Here is a 22,456-nt window from a genome sequence, read left to right on the forward strand (position 1 = left end):
GATTCAGTTACTTTTTGATAATCATGGGAGTTATAGCAAATGTTTTTGGTACTGCAGTGGTCGTTTATGTGCTGCAGTGGTATTTTAATAGGCGAAAAATCTATAAGACTTTTAAAAATCTAGGAATTCCTGGCCCAGATCCAAACTTATTTTTTGGAAATTTGTGGACACTTCGGTGGTCGAAAAACTTATCTAGTGACTGTTTAAGCGAATGGAGACAGCAGTATGGAAATATGTACGGATACTATTTTGGGGTTGTTCCACATTTGGTTGTTTATGATTTAGACATACTGCGGAATGTGCTTATTAGAGACTTTTCTATATTTTCAAATAGACCGAAAATATTTCAAGCGCAAGCTAAGGAGATAAAACTTGCACTACAAGGTAGTTTTTTTAGTGTATTATATATTTTAATGTAACTATTTGACGCATTCAATAATATTTAATCAGCATTACTAGTAATTTATTTTAACTAGTTAGACCAATTAGTAAATGATTAAAGAATATGCATGGTAACAATTTAATTTTCAGTAAATTAAGTAATTAAAATCCCAAATATTTAAGACATTAAATTAGCTGTAAATATATGTAAATAATTATAAAAGATAGAGACTGAAGACAGCTTCCTAAAGGCGGTCATTCCTTGCTATTTTTCTCTGTTTTGGTGGGGTTTATTCAGTGATCGCAATCTAGTATGGTTTGTATTTTTTCAACGAGTTTAGCCCCAAAAATGAATTAGTTTGGCAGTTGGTCTTCAGGATGAAAGGGACTAAAATCCCATTCTCCTTGCAGTTTAAAGTCACACGCATAACCGACTTAAAAAAAGAAGGAATTGTTAGTTTTTGCTTGGGTCTCACTAAGTCCACCATTTCCAATACCTGCATTAAGAAAGTCTCCGTTAATTTTTATAAGCCTGGTATACCTCATCCCCTCCACTTACTCTTCCGGCCGTCACAACCTACTCGCCGAGTAGTGCTGTTACTGAGAGGTTACAAAGGAGTCTCACCCCTTTATCAGTGAGTACCTTAACAAGACATAACATATGTCGTGAAATAAATGTAGATCCTGTATATCTTTTTTATTATTATTTTTTTTAGTTCCTTTTATCACCACTTCTGGTGTTGCCATTGCACTTTCCTCTAGGATAATTAAATCATCAGCATAATCTAAGTCCAGGAGAGTTTTTCATCCCCATTTGATTCCTTAGCTCTTCTATTGAATTTCTCGGGTTTCTTAAGACAAAATCCATCAAAATGATCCGTATAAAGGGGGATAGAACACAACCCTACTTAACTCCTAATTTAATACGAAATCAGCTGCTAGCCTTATTTTTTACTTTAACCGCAGCAGTGTTATTCTCGTACATAGCACTAATCACTTTGATGTATTTGTCTGGTATACCATACAAGAACAAGACCTTTGCTAAAGCTCTTCTATTAACAGAACTGAACGCTTGCTCATAATCTATAACACTGAGGACCAAAGGTGTTAGATAACTCAGGCACTTCTCAATTATTAATATCAGAATGAAAATTTGGTCGAGAATCTTAGTTTAAAAAGTATCGTGTTACTAAGTAAATTGCTACTTTCAGAGACCAGACTAGTGCGTCAATAGTTACCACACTCACTCTTATCAGTTTTCTTACACAGTGGTTTAATTAAGGCTTTCCTAAAATCGTTAGGTACTTCCCCCTTCTCAAAAATCATATTCATAATCTTCAGTAACTTATTTCTTACCTCAGAGCCGCCATATTTTAGAAACTCATTTACCACACTATAAACACATGGAGCCTTAATGTTTTTTAATCCTTTTAGTCTTGTCGGTAATTCTTCGTAAAACAAAAATCTCCCTTCACATCCAAGGTATCACAAACTCGTCATTTTCCTGTATATCTTTTCCTGCAACTCTATCTCGGTTTAGCATATTCTCAAAATGTTCTGCCCATTCCTCTTTAACTCTTTCCTTATCACTAATTGTAACCCCATTCCTAACCCTAACTGGAGCAAGTCTAGATGGACTACTCCCTTCAAATTTATTAGCATGCCAGTACAATATTTTATCATTATGCTGTCTAGCTGCATCTTCCAGATCCCAAGAAATTAAAAAAATTTAAGCAATTTGTCAAATTTTAAACTCTCCAGTTAAATATTCAACCGTCCCTGGAAAGTTTCTCTCAAACTCTTTTCCTGGAGTCTACAAACATCTCGGGGAGAGAAGGTAATTACCTTTCGAAGTTTCAGCTTTAAACTAATCCCAGACACTACCAGAGTAGTGGTCTATAAATGGGCCCAGAAGTCACACCTGAGGCTCTAAAGATAACCTGTTGATCGAGTGACCTACTTACATGAGCACAGTAAGAGATGGACCGTTAGCGAAATCCAGCCAGCAACTAATTTTCAAATACCTGTCTGAACATGATTAAAAAAGAAAACTGAAACAGGTGATTTAACGATTTAATTATATGAATATTTTTTTACTTTTTGGATTGAATGAATTTGGTATTATGAAACACGCTTGGGTAAAGTTAATTGGCGAAGTTATGTTCTCCAATGCATCAATTGTTCCAGCTTTTTTCAGAGGGAACTTACGGTCATCCGTGTCTCGCCTCCAAAGAATCCCCAATAGCCCTCCCCCAAACCTTTTACCCCCTTCTTTTCTTGGACTTAAAATTTTCGGACAGAGACAGAGTCAGAATACACAGAGTCAGATACACAAACGAAGACAGACACGGAGACAATCAAACATCCGATCAGACACACAGGTACAGAGAGAGAGATGGAAAAATACATATAGTCAGACACACAAACACATAAAGATAGGACACAGGTACAAGCAAACATCCGCTCAGACACACAGGCACAGAGACAGAGAGAGAGAGAAAAAAAATACATATAAACAGTAACACTACGAATAGGTGATCGGATCTTAATGAAATTTGATATTTAGAAGGAATTCATGTCTCAGAGATTTTGTTTCAAATCCCGACCAGATCTTTTGACATTGGGGGGAGTTGGAGGGGGAAATCTTGGAAAACACTTGGAGTGGAGTAATCGGGATGAATCTTGGTGGATAGAACAAGCAAAAATCCTTTATACGTGATTGACGTAACCGTACTGGATTCGCTCTCTTTGGAGGAGTTGGGGGGAGGGTTTCAGTGATTTGGCGAGTTTGGTGCTTCTGGACGTGCTAGGACGATGATAATTGGTAGGCGTGTCAGGGAGCTGCACAAATTGACTTGATAAAGTTTTTTTTCCAGATTCGACCATCTGAGGGACTAAAGGGAGAGGAAAAATTAAAAAAAATGAGGTATTTATAACTTACGAGTGGGTGATCGGATCTTAATGAATTTTGATATTTAGAAGGAAATCGTGACTCAGAGCTCTTATTTTAAATCCTGACCGGCATTGAGCCTCTGATTTTCCTTTTAAATCAATCTATTGATTCTTAGAATCCTAAAATAGGGCGATAGAATCGCCCTATTTTAGGAACCACGGTCTTCGAGTATTGTTCCTATTTGATGATTTTTAGGATCACCAAATTTCAGGAACTTTGCTTATAATCGTACAAAACAAAGATTTTATCAAGTAATGTAGCAATGGAATCTTAAAAATGGTCAGAATTCTTCTTAATTTTCTTTTTTAAGATCTCATTTGCAATAGTTGATGCGATTGATTATGAAAAATTTACTGTTGGTAGGAACATAACCCGAGGGAGCCGGCATTTACCACCCCCCCCCCCATGCTAAACATACAAATTTAAATCACCATCACCCCCTCCCCCAGGTAAAAATTGATACATAATCCCCAGGGCTTTCCAGGACTAATCCAGGACTTTCGTACAAAAGAAAAACGCACCAGGAGTGTGAAATTCATATTTAATCCATTTTGATATCTGGAAATATTTTTGGTCTATGCCATTATTTTGAAATCAAAGAGTATAATTGAATCCCAAAATGAGCAAAATTAATCCCTATAGGAGGGTGGCTGTCCCTTCCTCATCAACACCTCCGCCTTACGGTCGTAAAAACTTTAGAGGATGCTTATTCGATAAAAAATGGATAGTTCTAGTCCTTTATTATAAGTTGGAAGTTTTTGGAAACCAGCCAGCCGTGGTCGGGTGGGGGAGGGGTAATCAGAATCAGAACCCGCGACCAACGATTTTCAACACGAAGAGTGAAACGTTCAAGAATATTAGATAGATGTGTTTATTTGATTTTTAAATATTTACATCTTAAATATTACAAAAATATTTATATCTTATTCAACATAATAGATGATTAGCTTATCTCATATTTATATATGTAAACATTATGTAAAAATGACGTGTTTGGTAACAGGAGGGGAAATTTAGATAGGCAAATTTGAAAACTTTCATTTTGTTTTCACTTTTATAGATCTTCATTTCAGGAAAAATATATATTTTCGTGCAAAGTTATGATTCAAACAATTATTTGGACACTTCCCTCCTAAAATTATTGAAGGTAAGGTAGCCGATTTGACCTCTGAACGTCCCAAATATTATCCAACTAAGTGTGAAATCTTAATAAGAATCTCTAATACTTTAATTTAATTTGATCTATGAATTCTAGGGCTAAGAGATACAAGATGGAAAGAAGTGAGGTCGACTTTGACACCAACTTTTTCAATGTCTAAGCTAAAAGTTCTATCCAAATTTATGAGTGAGTCAGTGGATAAAGTATCCGAAGTATTAAAGGTACGGTTCCACTTTTTTCCTAAAGCCCTAATGACGGTAGAAAGGAAATCTGATTGTATGTATTGCCTGGGTGGAAACTTACGCATATATATATTTATATATATATATATATATATATATATATATATATATATATATATATATATATATATCTTAAATCATTTAATTTATGTGAAATAAGTAGATTATTGAGAAAATATAGAAATATTGGGGTTTCGGGCTGTGGGTGCTATTAAACTTACAAGAGGGGTGCTATTAATCTCATCTTTTTGTAGCGCGTTTATTTGTTGATTTGTTGTTTTTTTTGTTTTTTTTTTCCCCAGGGGTGATGGTATCGACCCAGTTGCCCAAAAGTGTCACGAGAGGGCTCATTCTAACGGAAATGAAAACTTCTAGTGTCCTTTTTAAGTGACAAAAAAATCGGAGGGCATCTAGACCCCCTCCCACGCTCATTTTATTTTCAAAGTCACCAGATGAAAATTCTGAGATAGCCATTTTGTTCAGCATAGTCGAAAACCCTAATAATTATGTCGTTAGAGACTACATAATCGCCCACCGTCCCTGGGGGAGGGGCTGCAAGTTACAAACTTTGGCCCTTGTCAAATTGTTTGTGGTAACGAACTGTTGTTAGGAGTGACCCGGCTAAATAGTAACCAAAACTCTAAAAAATAAGATTTTAATACAACAGCTACATTAAAAGAATCGAATTTTATTGCTGATTTTAAACATATAAGTTTCATTAAGTTTAGTCTTACCCATCAAAAGTTACGAGCCTGAGAAAATTTGCCTTATTTTAGAAAACAGGGGGAAACAACCCCTAAAAGTCATAGAATCTTAACAAAATCACACCATGATTCAGCGTATCAGAAAACCCTACTGTAGAAGTTTCAAGCTCATATCTACAAAAATGTGGAATTTTGTATTTTTTGCCAAAGGCAGATCACGGATGCGTGTTTATTTGTTTTTTGTTTGGTTGTTCTTTATTGTTTTTTTTCCCAGGGGCGATAGTATCGACCCAGTGGTCCTGTAATCTTGCGAAAGGGCTCATTCTAACGGAAATGAAAAGTTCTAGTGCCCTTTTTAAGTGACCAAAAACTGGAGGGCACCTAGGCCCCCTCCCACGCTAATTGTTTTTCCAACGTCACTGGATCAAATTCAGAGACAGCTATTTTATTCAGCGTAGTCGAAAAACCTTATATATATGTCTTTAGGGACGACTTACTCTTCCACAGTCCCCGTGGTAGGGGCTTACAAACTTTGACCAGTGCTTACATATAGTAATGGTGGTTGGGAAGTGTACAGACGTTTTCAGGGGGATTTTGTGTTTGGGGGGAGGGGTTGAGAAGAGGGGGATATGTCGGGGAAACTTTCCATGAAGGGAGCGTAGGATTTTCTAGCATTATTTAAAAAAGACAATGAAAAAATAAATATAAAAAAGTTTTTTTCAACTGGAAATTAGGATCAGCATTAAAACAAAACGAACAGAAAATATTACCCATATTAGGGGCTCACCTTCTCCTAATACCTCGCTCTTTACGCTAAAGTATTTTTAGTAATTTCAGTTATTTATTCTACGGCTTTTGTGATTCAGGGGTCATTCTTAAGAAATTGGGACAACATTTAAGCTTTAGTGTAAAGAGCGAGGTACTGTCGAGGGGTGAACCCCCCCCTCCATATACGTAGTAAAAACATGAGAATACAGAAGTTTGTTACGTGAGCTAATCTGTAAGTTTTGTATATCTTTTAGTATTAAGAAAATTCGTAAAAAAATAAAAGTTCTGGTTGCCTCTTTAAGTAACCAAAAAATCGGAGGGTAACTAGGCCTCCTCCCCCGCTCCTTTTTTATCAAAATCATTCGATCAAAACTATGAGAAAGCCATTTAGCCAAAAAAATAAATATGCCAATTTCGTTTTAATTATTCATCTACAGAGAGCTAAAATCAAAACATACATTGATTCAAAAACGTTCAGAAGCTAAATAAAAAAACAAGTTTTTTTTAACTGAAAGTAAGGAGCGACATCAAAACTTAAAACGAACAAAAATGAACTGAAAGTGTGACTCTTTCTCTTGACTCTTTTTTTTAAACAGTAAAACACTTTAGCATAAAGAGCGGGGCGTTGATGAGGAGGCAGCCCTTTTCGTATACGAAGTAATTTTTGTTCGTTTTAAGTTCTAATGTCACTCCTTACTTTCAGTTAAAAAAATTGTTTGTTTTTTTAAATTTACATATAGTAATGGTTATTGGGAAGTGTACAGACGTTTTCAGGGGAACTTTTTCGTGTTGAAGGGGGGGGGAGGGGGTTACGTGGAAGGATCTTTCCATGGAAGAATTTATCACGATGATAAAATAAAGAAAAAAAATTTCAAAGTTAGAAAATTATTAATTTTCGTATATTTATTACTAATAAAAACGTTCGTAAAATAAATAAATAGTTCTTAAATAAAAATATTCTTAAATTAAATAAGTTCTTAAATAAATAAAAAGGAGGGCAACTAGGCCTCCTCCCACCCCCTTTTTAGTGTCAAAATCTTCTGATGAAAACTACGAGAAAGCCATTTAGCCGAAAAAAAAGTTAATATGCAAATTTCGTTTTAATTATTTATGTGCGGTGAACCAAAATGAAAACATACATTAATTCAAAAAGCTTTTTTTACTGTTTCAAAAAGTAGAGTTGCGAGAAAGAGTCGAACTTTAGCGTAAAGAGCGAGGCCTTGAGGAGGGGACAACCCCTTTAATATACGGAATACTATCTGTTCGTTTTAAGTTTTAGTGTCGCTCCTTACTTGCAGTTAAAAAAAACTTGTTTTTTTTTTATTTTTTAATCGCTTTAAGAGTTATATGACCGTCACTTGTTATTGCAGTACCCGCAAGGCTTCTTAGATCAAAACAGGTCTTGTACCTGGAAAATCCTTGTTCTCGGATTAAAAAATTTGTGAATGAAAACAAACTCTTGTGTAAGCCATATCATAACAGTAACATTGACACACATAAATATGTCCTCCACATGAGTAAGCATTCGTCAAACATCTTGAAGGGGTGCTAAGATCAATTTTTTTTTTACCTGCGGGGGTTCCCCACTCGAATAGTATCTTGAGGAATACCTTCGAGGGTTTTTTCCAATCTGACTAGTAGGTCTTTAAACATTTATGTTTACATAAGCAAACAATAACAATAACACTTGCTAAAACTATGACGTAACCACCTGTCCGCAAAATGTAAGCAATAATCGTCTTGGAGAAGACCCTTAGGGAAGGCTGTTGTAGGTTGGCTGAAGGTATGGGTTGCAGATACCATCCAGTAACTTTCTAAAAAAAAAACTTTCAGTAAAAAAATTCTGGTACCGGGTATCGAAGGAATAGGGCAATCACCAGATATGGAATGCTCACACTATTCTAGAAAATGAATTTGAAAAAATTTACAATTCTGGATGCTATCATTGTAGTTTTATAATTAAAAGCTGTATTTATTCTAGTTTTATGCTTCTAATTATCTTTATATTTTAAGGATAAGGCTAGAAGTGGAGAGGAAGTTGATATTCATGAAGTTTATCAGCGGCTTACGGCTGAAGTCATCGCAGTAACTGCTCTTGCAATAAGCAAAGACCTTGTAAGAAATCCACATGATGAGTTTTTAGCTGCAGTGCGAAAGATTTTTAGAAATACTATGAATTCAGCAGTCATGGTGTCTATGTATTTTCCTGGGCTCCAGTCTACACTTGCTTTTCTTGCGAAATTCAGTGTGCTTGGTGAGTATTTGGTAAGAGTTAACGATGGTGCTTCCCTTCATTTTTCACGAAAGGGCCCGCCGGTTGTGCAACTTACAGAAACTTTTTTATTCCTGTGAGTTTCAAAATCTGTCTCATTTAATTTTTTGATCACCATCCTTTCTAATGGGTATATATAGATACATGTGCAGGATTCTGCGTGTTCTTTTATCAAATAATCCCAGAGGCTGTTCAATTCCTCCTTAACCCTTAGGTTCCTCCTTAACCCTTAGGTAAGGTAAAGGTAAAGGTAAAGGATACGGCATTAGACTTTACAGTCCCTACCGGCGGTGCTGATCTCCGTTTCTTGGCCCTTCAGCCAGGAAGTGCAATGGGGGGTTGGGGGCCAGCCATCCTGTGCTTGCGCACACCCTTCCTGTTTACCTTCCCCAGATTTCTCCAGGTACCCATTTAGAGCTGGGTCGACTCTGGCTAAGCTTACAGAGTCACGCCACTGACCCCCGTCCCAACTGAAGAATTGGGTACACCGGGATTCGAAACCGCGTCCTCTCAGACAAAGGATCCCGAATCCAGCGCACTAACCAACTCGGCCAGGACGGCTAAAATTAAACAATAGGATATAAATTACAAGTTCCCTGGCACGGACCGGGATTGAACCTCACATCCAATGATTGGCTGAATCGAACAGATCCGCGAGACCACTACCCTTAAAGGCTGTTTTAACCCTTAGGAGGCTGTTTAATTCCAACTTGCAAAAGAAGCAGCAGTTTTTTTTTGCCTCACCAACAACAAGAAATTAACATTTTCTGTGGGACCTTGTTAAGCCCTAAACTCATTCATAACTTTAACTGTAAGATTGCTCAACAAAGGCTCTGACAAAGACCAAATTTGTGGGTGTTGTTACGGTCAGCGGTTACTAAGACAACTTTTATTTTATGTACAGAACCAAACACTAAGGAGCTTGTTTCAACCCACAAATAGCATTTCTAGTTAAAATAAAATTATGTGAACAAAGTTAGAATTGAATGTGAAATCCTCGCTTAATTGTAATTAAAGAGCATCCACTGCACATACCCTCCTCAATAACAAATGCATGACGCTCACCGAACCATGCAATAGCACAGATTGAAAATGGCATAGGCCTATTATATGTCTATCAACTGATACTCATCTGATCACTGTGTCGATACAACAGCTCAAACTAAACCTTCCCTTAATACGGAAGGCTCTAATCTTGGGCCCTGTTTTAAAGTGTTGAAATGTTTAAGGCATGGTTTTCCAATGTGACAAGTTCACTGCTAAAAATTATCGTAATTTTAGTACTCATCCAAACGCTTTTTTTTCTAATATTGATCTGATCAAGCAGATTTTGGTTCGCAAATTAATTGTCTTAGGTAAGTCTGATCTTGATAAAATAAGTATATTTCTAATTAACATAAAAGTGGAATAAACGTTGACCGCATACTGTTTCCAAACTCTAATATATATTTTCCCATTTTCATTCACAGCGAGAAACAGGTCATATTTTAAGGTGGCAATCCTACTTTCGTACAAACTAATCAATAGTTAAAATCCTACTTTATGCATCCAATCTTCTGAAAACCGCACTAACCAAGTCTCCTAAAAAAAAAGAATAAGTATCACAAAAGAATGTGTAAGGGCGAGTAAGTTATTGGGATAGAGGACTTCCTTAATTTCATATCTTTTTAATTCACTAATTTTAGGATATAATTCTTCTCAAGTAACGTTTCGTATGCAGAGTGAACAAAATCAGGTAAAGGGAAAAATGCATTTAAAAAAAAAACTTTTACTGGAAGTGAACTTATCAGAAAGAAATTGTAGGCCCTTCATATGCTTTCTTTTAAGTATTAAGTCGTATTCGTAAATAAAAGTAGTTTTCTTATTATATTTGAAAATAAATAGGTCAATTTTAGGGAAGATGTCTTCTCAAGTCACTTCCAACATACAGAACGAAATAGACAAAAGGAAAAATGGACTTTATGTCAACGACTCTGGACGTACTGACCTTCTTCAGCTGATGCTTGATGCCAGGAAGAAAGATAAAGTAAGTATATTTTATATTATTATGCTACATAATTTTATCTAGCTTGGACCTGCTTTAATAAATGCGTAGTTTTGCCATGGTAAATACGTCGTAGTCCTCTGCTGGCCACTTCGTAAATACGAAGTAGAAATAACAGGGTAGTGTGGAATCTTGAGAAGCTGCTCATTTGTTTCAGAATTGAAAGTTCTAGTGTCCTTCAAGAACTAACACAACTAGCCTCTTTCATTTATTGACGCATTATCTTGCCTGTCCAACGGGTTCATCTTCACATGTTTATGTTATTTTGGATATCTGTCACAGGCAAAGAGTAATTTTTCCCATTAAATTAAATTTAAAAAAATCAAGTTTTTTTCAACTCAAAGTAAGGAGCGATATTCAAACTGAAAATGAACAGAAATTATTACGTATAAAATTGGGATTGCCCCCTTCTCAAAACCTCGCTGTTTACGCTATAAGCTTGACTTTTGTTCAAATTATTCAAAAATGACTCTTTAAACACATGACTTGTTAAATTAGAATAATAGACTGTTATAAAGGTCCTAAAAAACTTTAGCGTAAAGAGCGAGGTATTGAAGAAAGGAAAATCACCGTATATCTTCTATATATATAAAAATAAGTTGTCTGTGTGTGGATCTGTGGATGGATCAGGTGACGTCATGTTTGTTCGCATATGACGTCTGAATTATTTCACACTAATACAAAAGAAGAAAAAAACTAAAAAAGGTAAAAACTACAAAAAAAACTAAAAAGAAAAAAAAACTAAAAAAGCTAAAAAACTAAAAAAAACTAAAAAAAGGTAAAAATCTAATAACTAAAAAAAACTGAAAAAAATAAAAAAAGGCAAAAACTACAAAAAAAATAAAAACTAATAAAAAAACTAAAAAAGCTAAAAAACTAAAAAAACTAAAAAAAACTAAAAAAAGGTAAAAAACTAAAAAAAACTAAAAACTAAAAAAGAAAAAAACTAAAAAAAAGGAAAAAACTGAAAAATAAAAGAGAAAAAGAAAACTAAAAAAATATTAATAAATATATATAAAAATAAGTTGTTTGTGGGTTATGTCTGTCTGTCTGTCTGTCGAGTGACGTCGTGTTTGTCCGCATATGACGTCTGAATTATTTCACACTAATACAAAAGAAGAAAAAAAACTAAAAAAGGTAAAAACTAGAAAAAAAACTAAAAAGAAAAAAAACTAAAAAAGCTAAAAAACTAAAAAAAACTAAAAAAAGGTAAAAAACTAAAAACTAAAAAAAACTGAAAAAAGTAAAAAAAGGCAAAAACTAAAAAAAAACTAAAAACTAATAAAAAAACTAAAAAAGCTAAAAAACTAAAAAAACTAAAAAAAACTAAAAAGAGGTAAAAAACAAAAAAAAACTAAAAACTAAAAAAGAAAAAACTAAAAAAAAGGAAAAAACTGAAAAATAAGAGAAAAAGAAAACTAAAAAAATATTAATAAATATAAAAAATATAAATATAAATATAATATAAATTAGCAATCAACAAAGCACCGAGACACAAATGACGACCGGGACACAGGGAGTATAAATGACGACCAGGACATAAGTAAAAAAAAAAAACTAAAAAAACTAAAAAAATGGTAAAAACTACAAAAAAACTAAAAACTAATAAAAAAATTAAAAAATCTAAAAATCTAAATAAACTAAAAAAGAAAAAAAAAGAAAAAAGGAAAAAAATAAAGGAGAAAAACAAAACTAAAAAACGAATGTATATACAGACCGGGACACCGGGATACAAATGACGACCGGGACACAGGGAATATAAATGACGACCGGGACACAGGGACACAACTACAAAGGGGACGCCGGGGTGCACAGGGGGATATATAAATGACGATGGCGACTCAGGGAATGGTCGAATAGCAATCACCATCAACAAAGCTCAAGGGCAATCATTAGAATCATGAGGTATAGATCTGAATACGGATTGTTTTCCCATGGACCATTATATGTTGCATGTTCAAGAGTCGGTAAACCTGACAATCTATTTATATGCACAGACAATGGGACAGCAAAGAATGTTGTATATTCGCAAGTTTTACGTAGTTAAAAACATATATATATATATATATATATATATATATATATATATATATATATATATATATATATATATATATATATATATATATATATATATATATATATATATATCTATCTATATTCACAGGTGGGACATAGGGACACAACTACAATGGCGCGTAACTAATATGGCGCGTAACGACTTACGCGCGCGGGGGGGGCTTCGTCATTTATATATCCCCCTGTGCCCCCCGGCGTCCCCGTTGTAGTTGTGTCCCTGTGTCCCGGTCGTCATTTATATTCCCTGTGTCCCGGTCGTCATTTGTATTCCGGTGTCCCAGTCTGTATATACATTCGTTTTTGAAATGGTAAATGATGAAATAAATTTTTGTATTTTTCCCCTTTTTTTCTTTTTAGTTTTTTTTTTTTTGGTTTATGTTCGTTCTAAGTTTTAAAGTTGCTCCTTACTTTCAGTTGAGTAAAATTTGTTTAAAAAAAATTCTGATAGTTTATTAAATAATGCCGGGAAATCAAGCTCTCCGTCAATGGCAAACTCCCTTCCCCCATAAAAAATTTATGATTGGAAATATTTCCCCACTTGACTCCCCCCCCTCTAGAAAATTTCCCTTCTGAGAAATATCTGTATGCTTCCCTATAGTCAATATTATATTTTATTTTTTTATTTATTTGAAAACCTGTCATACAAAAGCAAGAAGACGGAGCAGTAAAAGAAAACAGAATAGTGAAACAATAAAGACAACAAATACCGCTTCGCAAAATACAAGGCAAATAGATAATACGAAAGAAACCAGAATGAAAAACAAAACAAAAAAGAAGCAAAAAACGTCAAAAACGGTGACATACTATATATGCTGCAGAATAATAACGTTTAAACAATCTTACAAGAAATATATTTATAAAAAAGTATTGAAAAACAGTCACAATTAAACACACACAATACGGAACATAGGAAGAAGAAAAATTCAATCATTGCTGCCTAAGAATGTGGGACCAATCATTTAAATTCGAGTCTATTTTTCTATTAGGTTTCGCAATCCGTCTGGCAACGGTAACCTCTGGGTCAGCAACCTTGAATTTCGCAATAGTGAATGAATTTCTGTACCATATAACAATAAATTTATATATATAAACAATGGGCAAAGTTCATAGTTTGCAGCCCTTTCCCTGGTGGTGGTGGGGGGGGGAGGTCATCCTCGACGATATAGTTATTGTATCTTTCGACTATACTGAACAACATGGCTATCTAAAAAATTTTATCGGACAACTTTGTAAAAAAAGGGATTTGGGAGGAAGGTAGTTACCCTCCAATATTGTTGGTCACTAAAACAGAGCACTAGAACTTTTGATTTCCTATCAAATGAGCCCTCTTCCGATCTTCTAGAATCATTCGTTCTATAAGATCACCCTAGGGAAAAAACACATATACATACATCCATGATTTTGCTTCAGGCAAAAAATTCAAATTTATACATTTTATAAACAGGAGAAGCATCAAAATTCCGTTATTTGATGTATCCATTGATATCAAAATTCTGTTTCTTAGAGTTTTGGTTACAATTGAGCCGCATCGCTCCTTACTTACAGTTTGCTACCACGAACTGTTTGGAAATGTATTAGGGCGAAATTATGGAGCACTATTCCACCGCAAGTAAAGGATTCTCCTTCATCATTTCGATATAAGTATAAAATGTAATATTTTTATAATTATAAAATTATTATTAAAAATATTATAATAAAAAGGACCGAATTTTTTTCCGGAGGGAAGAGAAACTTACACTCGTAAGTTTCTGGGCTAAGAGGACCCTCATGTATGATGAAAAATCGGAAGTAAAAAGTATTGTTTTGCCTAGAAGTGGGGCCCAAAAAAGGGTCCAAAAGCCAGCTTGAATTAAAACTCTAACCCCTTGTGCTAAGGGACGTATAAGCAATTCTACTTCCATTGCATGGGATTCCCAAGAAGAAGCCGTAAATAAGGCATTTTTCCGATCCTTTTTAGGCTTATATCCTTTGGTCTTTGGACCACGGTGAGGCAAGAGTACAGGATTAGGATTGAATTGAAGACTTGGAGCCCCCCAAAAATAGGGGCAAAAACATGTAATAATTGACAAATACTCTGCTTTTCAAACTATTTCTACACGTCTTTAGTATGTTTTTATATCTCATTTAGCTATCAAGGGGACTCAGTGATGATGACATCATTGCAAATGTTTGGTCAGTTATGTTGGCTGGCTATGAGACAACCTCCAACACACTGTCTTTCTGCTCTTATCTTCTTGCGAAGCATCCAGATATTCAAGAAAAGCTACTACAAGCCATTTTGGACAAATTTGGGGTAAGTTTATTTGCAACTATACATTGTATGGTGTTCTCGTGCCCACAAGTGGATTCCAAATTTCATCCGAAAAAACTCGTTCTTCCAATAATTCACGTCCCTTGCCATTGCTCCTGATTTAAATATCCAAGTAGTTTAAGATATTTGCGTATATTGTAAAAACCAAATAGTTTCATATCTAGTTAAATTAAACTAAATTTTAGTTGTCTAGGCAACGTGAAGTGTTGCAGCAATCCTTTATCGGTTTTGCCAGCAAAATTGTAGCGGTAGCATCTGGTTACAGATCAGAGACACTTCAGGAATACTGTGTTAAAAATATAGAAAACTAGCTGTTGGGGTGGCGCTTCGTGCCACCCCAACACCTAGTTGGTGGGGGCACTTGTCTTTGTATATAATCATCCCATTGTCTTTGTATATAAATAGATTGTCAGGTTTACCGACTCTTGAACATGCAACATATAGCTGTCCATGGGAAAACAATCCGTATTCAGATCTATATCTCATGATTCTAATGATTGCCCTTGAGCTTTGTTGATGGTGATTGCTAATCGACCATTCCCTGTGTCGCCGTCGTCATTTATATATCCCCCTCTGCCCCCCGGTGTCCCCGTTGTAGTTGTGTCCCTGTGTCCCGGTCGTCATTTGTGTCCCGGTGTCCCTGTCTGTAATTTCTCTTTGAGTGTCCCGGTCGTCATTTATATTCCTTGTGTCCCGGTGTCCCGGTCGTCATTTGTGTCCAGATGTTCCGGTCTGTATATACATTCGTTTTTGAATTGGTCTTTTTTTTAGTTTTTAATTTTTACCTTTTTTTTAGTTTTTTTAGTTATACCTCATATTCTAACGATTGCCCCTGAGCTTTGTTGATGGTGATTGCTAATCGAACATTCCCTGTGTTCCCGTCGTCATTTATATATCCCCCGGCGTCATCGTTTTAGTTGTGTCCCTGTGTCCCGGTCGTCATTTATATTCCCTGTGTCCCGGTCGTCATTTGTGTTCCGGTGTCCTGGTCTGTATATACATTCGTTTTTGAATTAATATAGGATGAAATACATTTTTGTGTTTTTCCCCTTTTTTTCTTTTTAGTTTTTTTTCATTTTAATTTTATTTTTTTTTAGTTATCTTTTTCTCCTTTATTTTTCAGTTTTTTTCCTTTTTTCTTTTTTAGTTTTTTTAGTTTTTTACCTTTTTTAGTTTTTTATTAGTTTTTAGTTTTTTTCTTTTTAGTTTTTTTTTGTAGTTTTTACCTTTTCTTTAGTTTTTTTTAGTTTTTTTTTTACTTATGTCCTGGTCGTCATTTATATTCCCTGTGTCCCGGTCGTCATTTGTGTCCCGGTGCTTTGTTGATGGTGATTGCTAATCGAACATTCCTTGTGTCCCGGTCGCTTTCTCTTTGAGTGTCCCGGTCGTCATTTATACTCCCTACTAGCTGTTGGGGTGGCGCTTCGCATCACCCCAACACCTAGTTGGTGGGGCGCCTCGCGCCGCCCAAGCCCCCCGCGCGTAAGTCGTTACGCGCCATATTAGTTACGCGCCATTGTAGTTGTGTCCCTGTGTCCCACCTGTCAATATATATATATATATATATATATATATATATATATATATATATATATATATATATATATATATATATATATATATATGTTGCATATGAATAGATTGTCAGGTTTACTGACTCTTGAACATGCAACATATAATTGTCCATGGGAAAAACAATCCGTATTCAGATCTATACCTCATTATTCTAATGATGTGTCCCTGCGTCCCGGTCGTCATTTATATTCCCTGTGTCCCGGTCGTCATTTGTGTCCCTGTGTCCCAGTTTGTAATTTCTCTTTGAGTGTCCTGGTCGTCATTTATATTCCCTGTGTCCCGGTGTCCTGGTCGTCATTTGTGTCCCGGTGTCCCGGTCTGTAATTTCTATTCGAACAATCCCTGTGTCCCGGTTGTCATTTATATATCCCGCCTGTGCCCCCGGCGTCCCCGTTGTAGTTGTGTCCCTGTGTCCCGGTCGTCATTTATATTCCCTGTGTCCCGGTCGTGATTTGTGTCCGGGTGTCCCAGTCTGTAATTTGTCTTTGAGGTTCCCGGTCGTCATTTATATTCCCTGTGTCCCGGTCGTCATTTGTGTCCCGGTTTCCCGGTATGTAATTTCATCAGTTGACAAACATAACGTCAGTTGACAAACAACTTCATGACGCATACAGCTCAATCCTTATAGTGACGTCAGTCAATAAACATGACGTCAGTCGACACACAAACATGACGTCACTCTACACACACACACACTGACAACTTATTTTTATATACATAGAGTCCCGGTCGTCATTTGTGTCCCGATGTCCCGGTCTGTAATTTCGTCAGTCGACAAACATGACGTCAGTCGACACACAAACATGACGTCAGTAGACAAACACACAGACAAACAACTTATTTTTATATACTAGCTGTTGGGGGCTTTTCGCGCCCCCACCAACTAGGTTCGACACACACACACACAGACAACTTATCTATATATATATATATATATATATATATATATATATATATATATATATCATGAAAAGAGAAATCACCAATGCAACAGCACAAACACAAAAAAAAGAGACAGAAGGAGAAAAGGAAGACTGTTTTCCTAAATTAGTGATTAATATAGACCAGCACTTGAATGAGGCCTTAACCCTACTCATCCATACAATCACATAGGTCGAAGAGCATAGCCATACACAATCAACCATAAAGAATAATCCATGGACAGGCAGTCATTTCGTCAATAAGTATAAGTCGTCATTTACCAAACAATAGAAAAAATAATAAAGACAAATAATTCAGGGGCAACAACCCAACACAAGGGCTCATCAGGAGAATACACTGGCCTATATAGGGTTTCGCCACTTTAAATTCTCTACCCAGCCAAGTGTTGTGGCTGCCACAGAATATCCATGGCATCCCCGTGTTAGGTATCACCCCCAAAATACATGCCTATGAAAGAAAAAAAACCAGCAAATGTAAAACAACCAAGTAACACCAAAACAAGCTTATCCTGTTAATTTATCCCTCTTTTTAGCAACAATAGGTAAACTAAATATAATAAATTTTACCAAATCACAAATATTAACACATTGCAAAAAACCTGAATGAACTAAACAATTATAGAATTCATCTTTACCATTTGGCTAATTAAAAAAAAAATTCTCTCAATTAGAAACACAATTCAAAATAAATGGCGCTGCAACAACATTTCTCGAACCTCCGAAATTAGTTAAAAATTTCTTAAAGTATTTATAGATAATTCTTTTGATATTTATTTAAAAGTTCGTTATAATGAAAACTAAATTTTTTAAATTGCCAAGTTAATTTATTTGCAGAAATACCTCTTGATATCAATTTTTGGCCTTCAGATTTTACATCTATTTTTAAAATCAATATAATTACTACAAATCCTTGCATAACGAAGTAACTGTGAGAAAAACGCTGAATATGTGATATTTGAGTGTATATTACTTTCAGGGAATGGGAAACTAATCACTTCAAAATCAAAATCATCCGTTTTATTATACATTTTAAAACTTAATTTATTATTATCACAAATATTAATATTTAAATCTAAGAAATGATCTTCATGACCAGCGCCATGACTAGGTTCAAGAAGCTCTGATGGATAAATATTTTTAGAAATATCAATGAAATCCTTACAATTTAAGACCAAAATATCATCTAAATATCTTTTATTATTTGACAAAACATGTTTTAAATTAATTGGATTATTCTTATCCATCATATGTTTATATTCTAGTTGACTTAAAAACAAGTCAGCTATAAATGGGCTGGCATTCCCCCCCATGGGAATTCCCACAATTTGCTTGTACAAACCACCACCAAATCTTATATAAGTATTGTATAAAACAAATTCTAATAACTCAAAAATCATATCCAAGCTGTAACATCTCAAGTTAACTGTAGTATTAAAGCAATTTGTCCATATAGCTTTTTTATTATAAGCGTCTATTTTCAAGAACCTTTCACTAGATAAGAGGAAAGATATGTCTCGGTGTCCCGGTCGTCATTCGTGTCCCGATGTCCCGGTCTGTAATTTCGTCAGTCGACAAATATGACGTCAGTCGACACACAAACTTGACGTCACTCGACACACAGACACACAGACAACTTATTTTATATATATATATATATATATATATATATATAGATAGACTATATATATGACTATATAGACTATGTCAGGTTTGCAATGATTGCCCTTGAGCTTTGTTGATGGTGATTGCTAATCGAACATTCCCTGTGTCCCCGTCGTCATTTATATATCCCCTTGTGCCCCCCGGCGTCCCCTTTGTAGTTGTTTCCCTGTGTCCCGGTCGTCATTTGTGTCCCGGTGTCCCAGTCTGTAATTTCTCTTTGATTTTCTCGGTCGTCATTTATATTCCCTGTGTCCCGGTGTCGGGTCGTCATTTTTGTCCCGGTCGTCATTTGTGTTCCGGTGTCCCGGTCTGTAATTTCTCTTTGAGCGTTCTGGTCGTCATTTATATTCCCTGTGTCCCGGTCGTCATTTGTGTCCCGGTGCTTTGTTGATGGTGATTGCTAATGGAACATTCCTTGTGTCCCGGTCGCTTTCTCTTTGAGTGTCCCAGTCGTCATTTATATTCCCTATGTCCTGGTGTCCCGGTCGTCATTTGTGTCCCGATGTCCCGGTCTGTAATTTCGTCAGTCGACAAACATGACGTCAGTCGACACACAAATATGATATCCGTAGACAGACACAAAGACAATCAACTTATATATATATATATATATATATATATATATATATATATATATATATATATATATATATATATATATATATATATATAGATATACCTTAATCGTTTTCATGTAATGAACCCTTATATGTCTCTACTTTTGCCACTACTACTAACGACGCACTGCAGCACCAAGCTATCTAAGGCCAAAACAGATGCGCACGCTTCATCCTCCATTGCAATCAGTTCAAAGTCTCCCTCTTTACACCCTCAGAAGAAGTTCAAATTTCCCTTAAATCTCTACTTATGACATCCTCCAATCCAATTAGAGGACGACCTGCTTTCCATTTGACCCTAGATAGCTGGCCAACAAGGACGATCTTTGAGGACACGATATCCTCCATCCACAATATGTTTCTTAACCATCCCAACCTTTCTCTCATCATAGCCCTAGATAGCAGGATTGACCAGTATTTTTTACAAAGCTTACTGTTTTAAATACAGTCAGCCAGATGGAACCCAAAACAATCTGTAGGCCATTTCTCTGAGAAACATCTAGCCAATCCTCCTTCATCTTCCGGAGTACCGACACTTCAGAAACGTACTTGACCACTGGCATCAATGTAGCTTCCAATGTTCTAATCTTGGTTCGCAGGGTTACGTTCATGCTCTTTCAATGCTTCTTTAACTGTGAACAAACTTCTCCATTCTACTTTTAAAATCTTCACAGCGCCTACCGTCCTTTAAACTTTCCCCACCGAGGCCAAATTCAACCAGACACTAAAAGAGGGTAATCTAACTTGCAAAGGTTTCTAACGCCTCATCCTTGACGATCAGCGTCATATAACAAGCTATTCTTAATTGTGCGTTCCTTTCCATTGGGGATATGGAATGGGCTTTTCCGTATCCTTAAGTCAATAATAGGTAAATCCACCAGTAAAAATGCCAACTGTTTGTTTGCCAAAGATGACCAGAGCCAAAGCCGTATCTAGGAGGAGGGCACTACCGGGTTTTAAACCCCTGTCTAAATTTTACACGACCCTTAAAAAGTAACAAAAGTAGCAAAAAGTATCGAAAATACATATAAAATAGTTTTTGTGCTTTTTGTAAAGATTTTTTTGAAAAACTTATGCTCCCCCAAACCCCCTGAAAAAAATAATCTCTCCTAAACGAAAAATTTGCATACACGCTAAACCATGGCATTGAAGGAATTCAATATAATACAAATAATCCACCGCAAAATAAGATTAATGAAAACAAAATACTTTAACCAATAGATTTTTATTAATAAAAAAAAAGAAAAAGTATTTAGAATCATATTACTGCAGCTACTCTTCATTATAAAAAAAAGAGACATTACTGCTTTTCTTGAGAATTAAAGATAAAAAAAGTTTTTTTTCAAGTGAAAGTAAGGAGCAGCATTAAAACCTAAAACAAACAGAAAATATTCCGTTCATGAGGGGGGCTACCCCTTCCTCAATTGTCGTCCTTTACGCCAAAGTCTTAAAGCTCTTTAAAAACGATTCTCATTCAAATTCAGTTGTCCTTTTGTTTCAGGAGTCGTTCTTAAGTAAGTGTAATAGAAAATAGACTTTAACATACAGAGCGAGAATTAAAAAAGGGATAGCTACCCTCATATACGGAATGACCTGTCCGTTTTAAGTTTTAACGTTGCTCCCTAATTTCAGTTGAAAAACTTGTTTTTCCATTGAATTTCTGCCCGGTTTTCAAGTTACGCCAGGAAATCACCTTGACTCCCCATCATGCATATTCCCCTTGGAAAACTCTCTTCGGAAACTCTCAACTCCAAGAAAAAAATTTCCCTTGAACCCTCCCCCGTCCCCAAACATACACACAAAAATCCCCCCGCCAAAAGAAAAGGTTCGTAGATTTCCAATAACAAATACTAGGCTAGGCCATATGTAAATAATCGGTAAACTGTGTAACTTAAAGCCCTTTCTCCTGGGGCTATGGGGGGTCATGTTATTCCAAGAGCATAGTTATTAGACCTTTCAACTATGATTAATAAAATAATTATCTCAAAATTTTAATCGGATTTCTTGGGGGAAACAGTGGTGTGGGAGGGGGGCTAGTTGCCCTCCAATCTTCCTTGTCAATAAATAAGGTAACTAGGACTTTGGATTTCATTTCGAATGAAGCTTCTCCGATTTCCCAGGACCATTGGGTCGATACAATCATAAAAAAAAAAAACACACTCTTGATCTTTTTTCTGGCAAAAAATTCCATATTTTTCAAGATATGAGCTTGAAAGCTCTACGGTAGGGTTCTCGTTTATGCTGAATCTGATGGTGTGATTTTCGTTAACATTGCTTGAAAATCAAACTTGGCTTAATAGTGAGAAAGCTTGACTGCATAACCTTAGGTAATCTTCTCTAAAATAAACACTAAAACTCCACTTCAACTCGCACACTCTAGACTCTGGTTCAACTACTTGTGAATACCATTCTTTTTGGCTTCAAACAAGGCTTATAAGCATTTTTCTAAGATATTATGTCATGTATATGATCCAGATGTGAATCTCAGACCCAGTCTGAGATTCACACTTTCTGTACAAACAGCAGTGGTATATATCATACAAAATGTGATAAATAGTTAATATCATAGGAGTGCAATTGCCCTGTCTAAGGAAAAAGCAAAGTAGGCTCTATGCATTATTATTATCATATTTTTTTTTACCAACGTAATCCGCATTGAACATGTTGTCGTAGAAACATCAGAGGGGGCTCACCCAATCAGAAACTAAAAGTTCTAGTCCCCTTTTAAGAGTAAAAAGCGATGTGGTG

At 35.6% G+C, this 22,456-nt stretch overlaps 1 protein-coding gene across 1 annotated transcript in view; it reads left to right on the plus strand.

The window, feature by feature from the left end:
* The window catches only part of LOC136024934 (cytochrome P450 3A14-like), a 31,457-nt gene continuing 9,001 nt past the window's right edge, over positions 1–22,456 (plus strand). Inside the window, exons 1-5 of the mRNA XM_065700521.1 lie at positions 1–384; positions 4,590–4,714; positions 8,221–8,461; positions 10,375–10,505; positions 14,731–14,895. Coding sequence (XP_065556593.1) covers positions 24–384; positions 4,590–4,714; positions 8,221–8,461; positions 10,375–10,505; positions 14,731–14,895 — 1,023 coding nt within the window. The 5' untranslated portion in view covers positions 1–23. The remainder of the gene's footprint in view (positions 385–4,589; positions 4,715–8,220; positions 8,462–10,374; positions 10,506–14,730; positions 14,896–22,456) is intronic.

This window comes from Artemia franciscana, chromosome 3 (assembly GCF_032884065.1).
Source record: "Artemia franciscana chromosome 3, ASM3288406v1, whole genome shotgun sequence".
Taxonomy (NCBI): Eukaryota; Metazoa; Arthropoda; class Branchiopoda; order Anostraca; family Artemiidae; genus Artemia; species Artemia franciscana.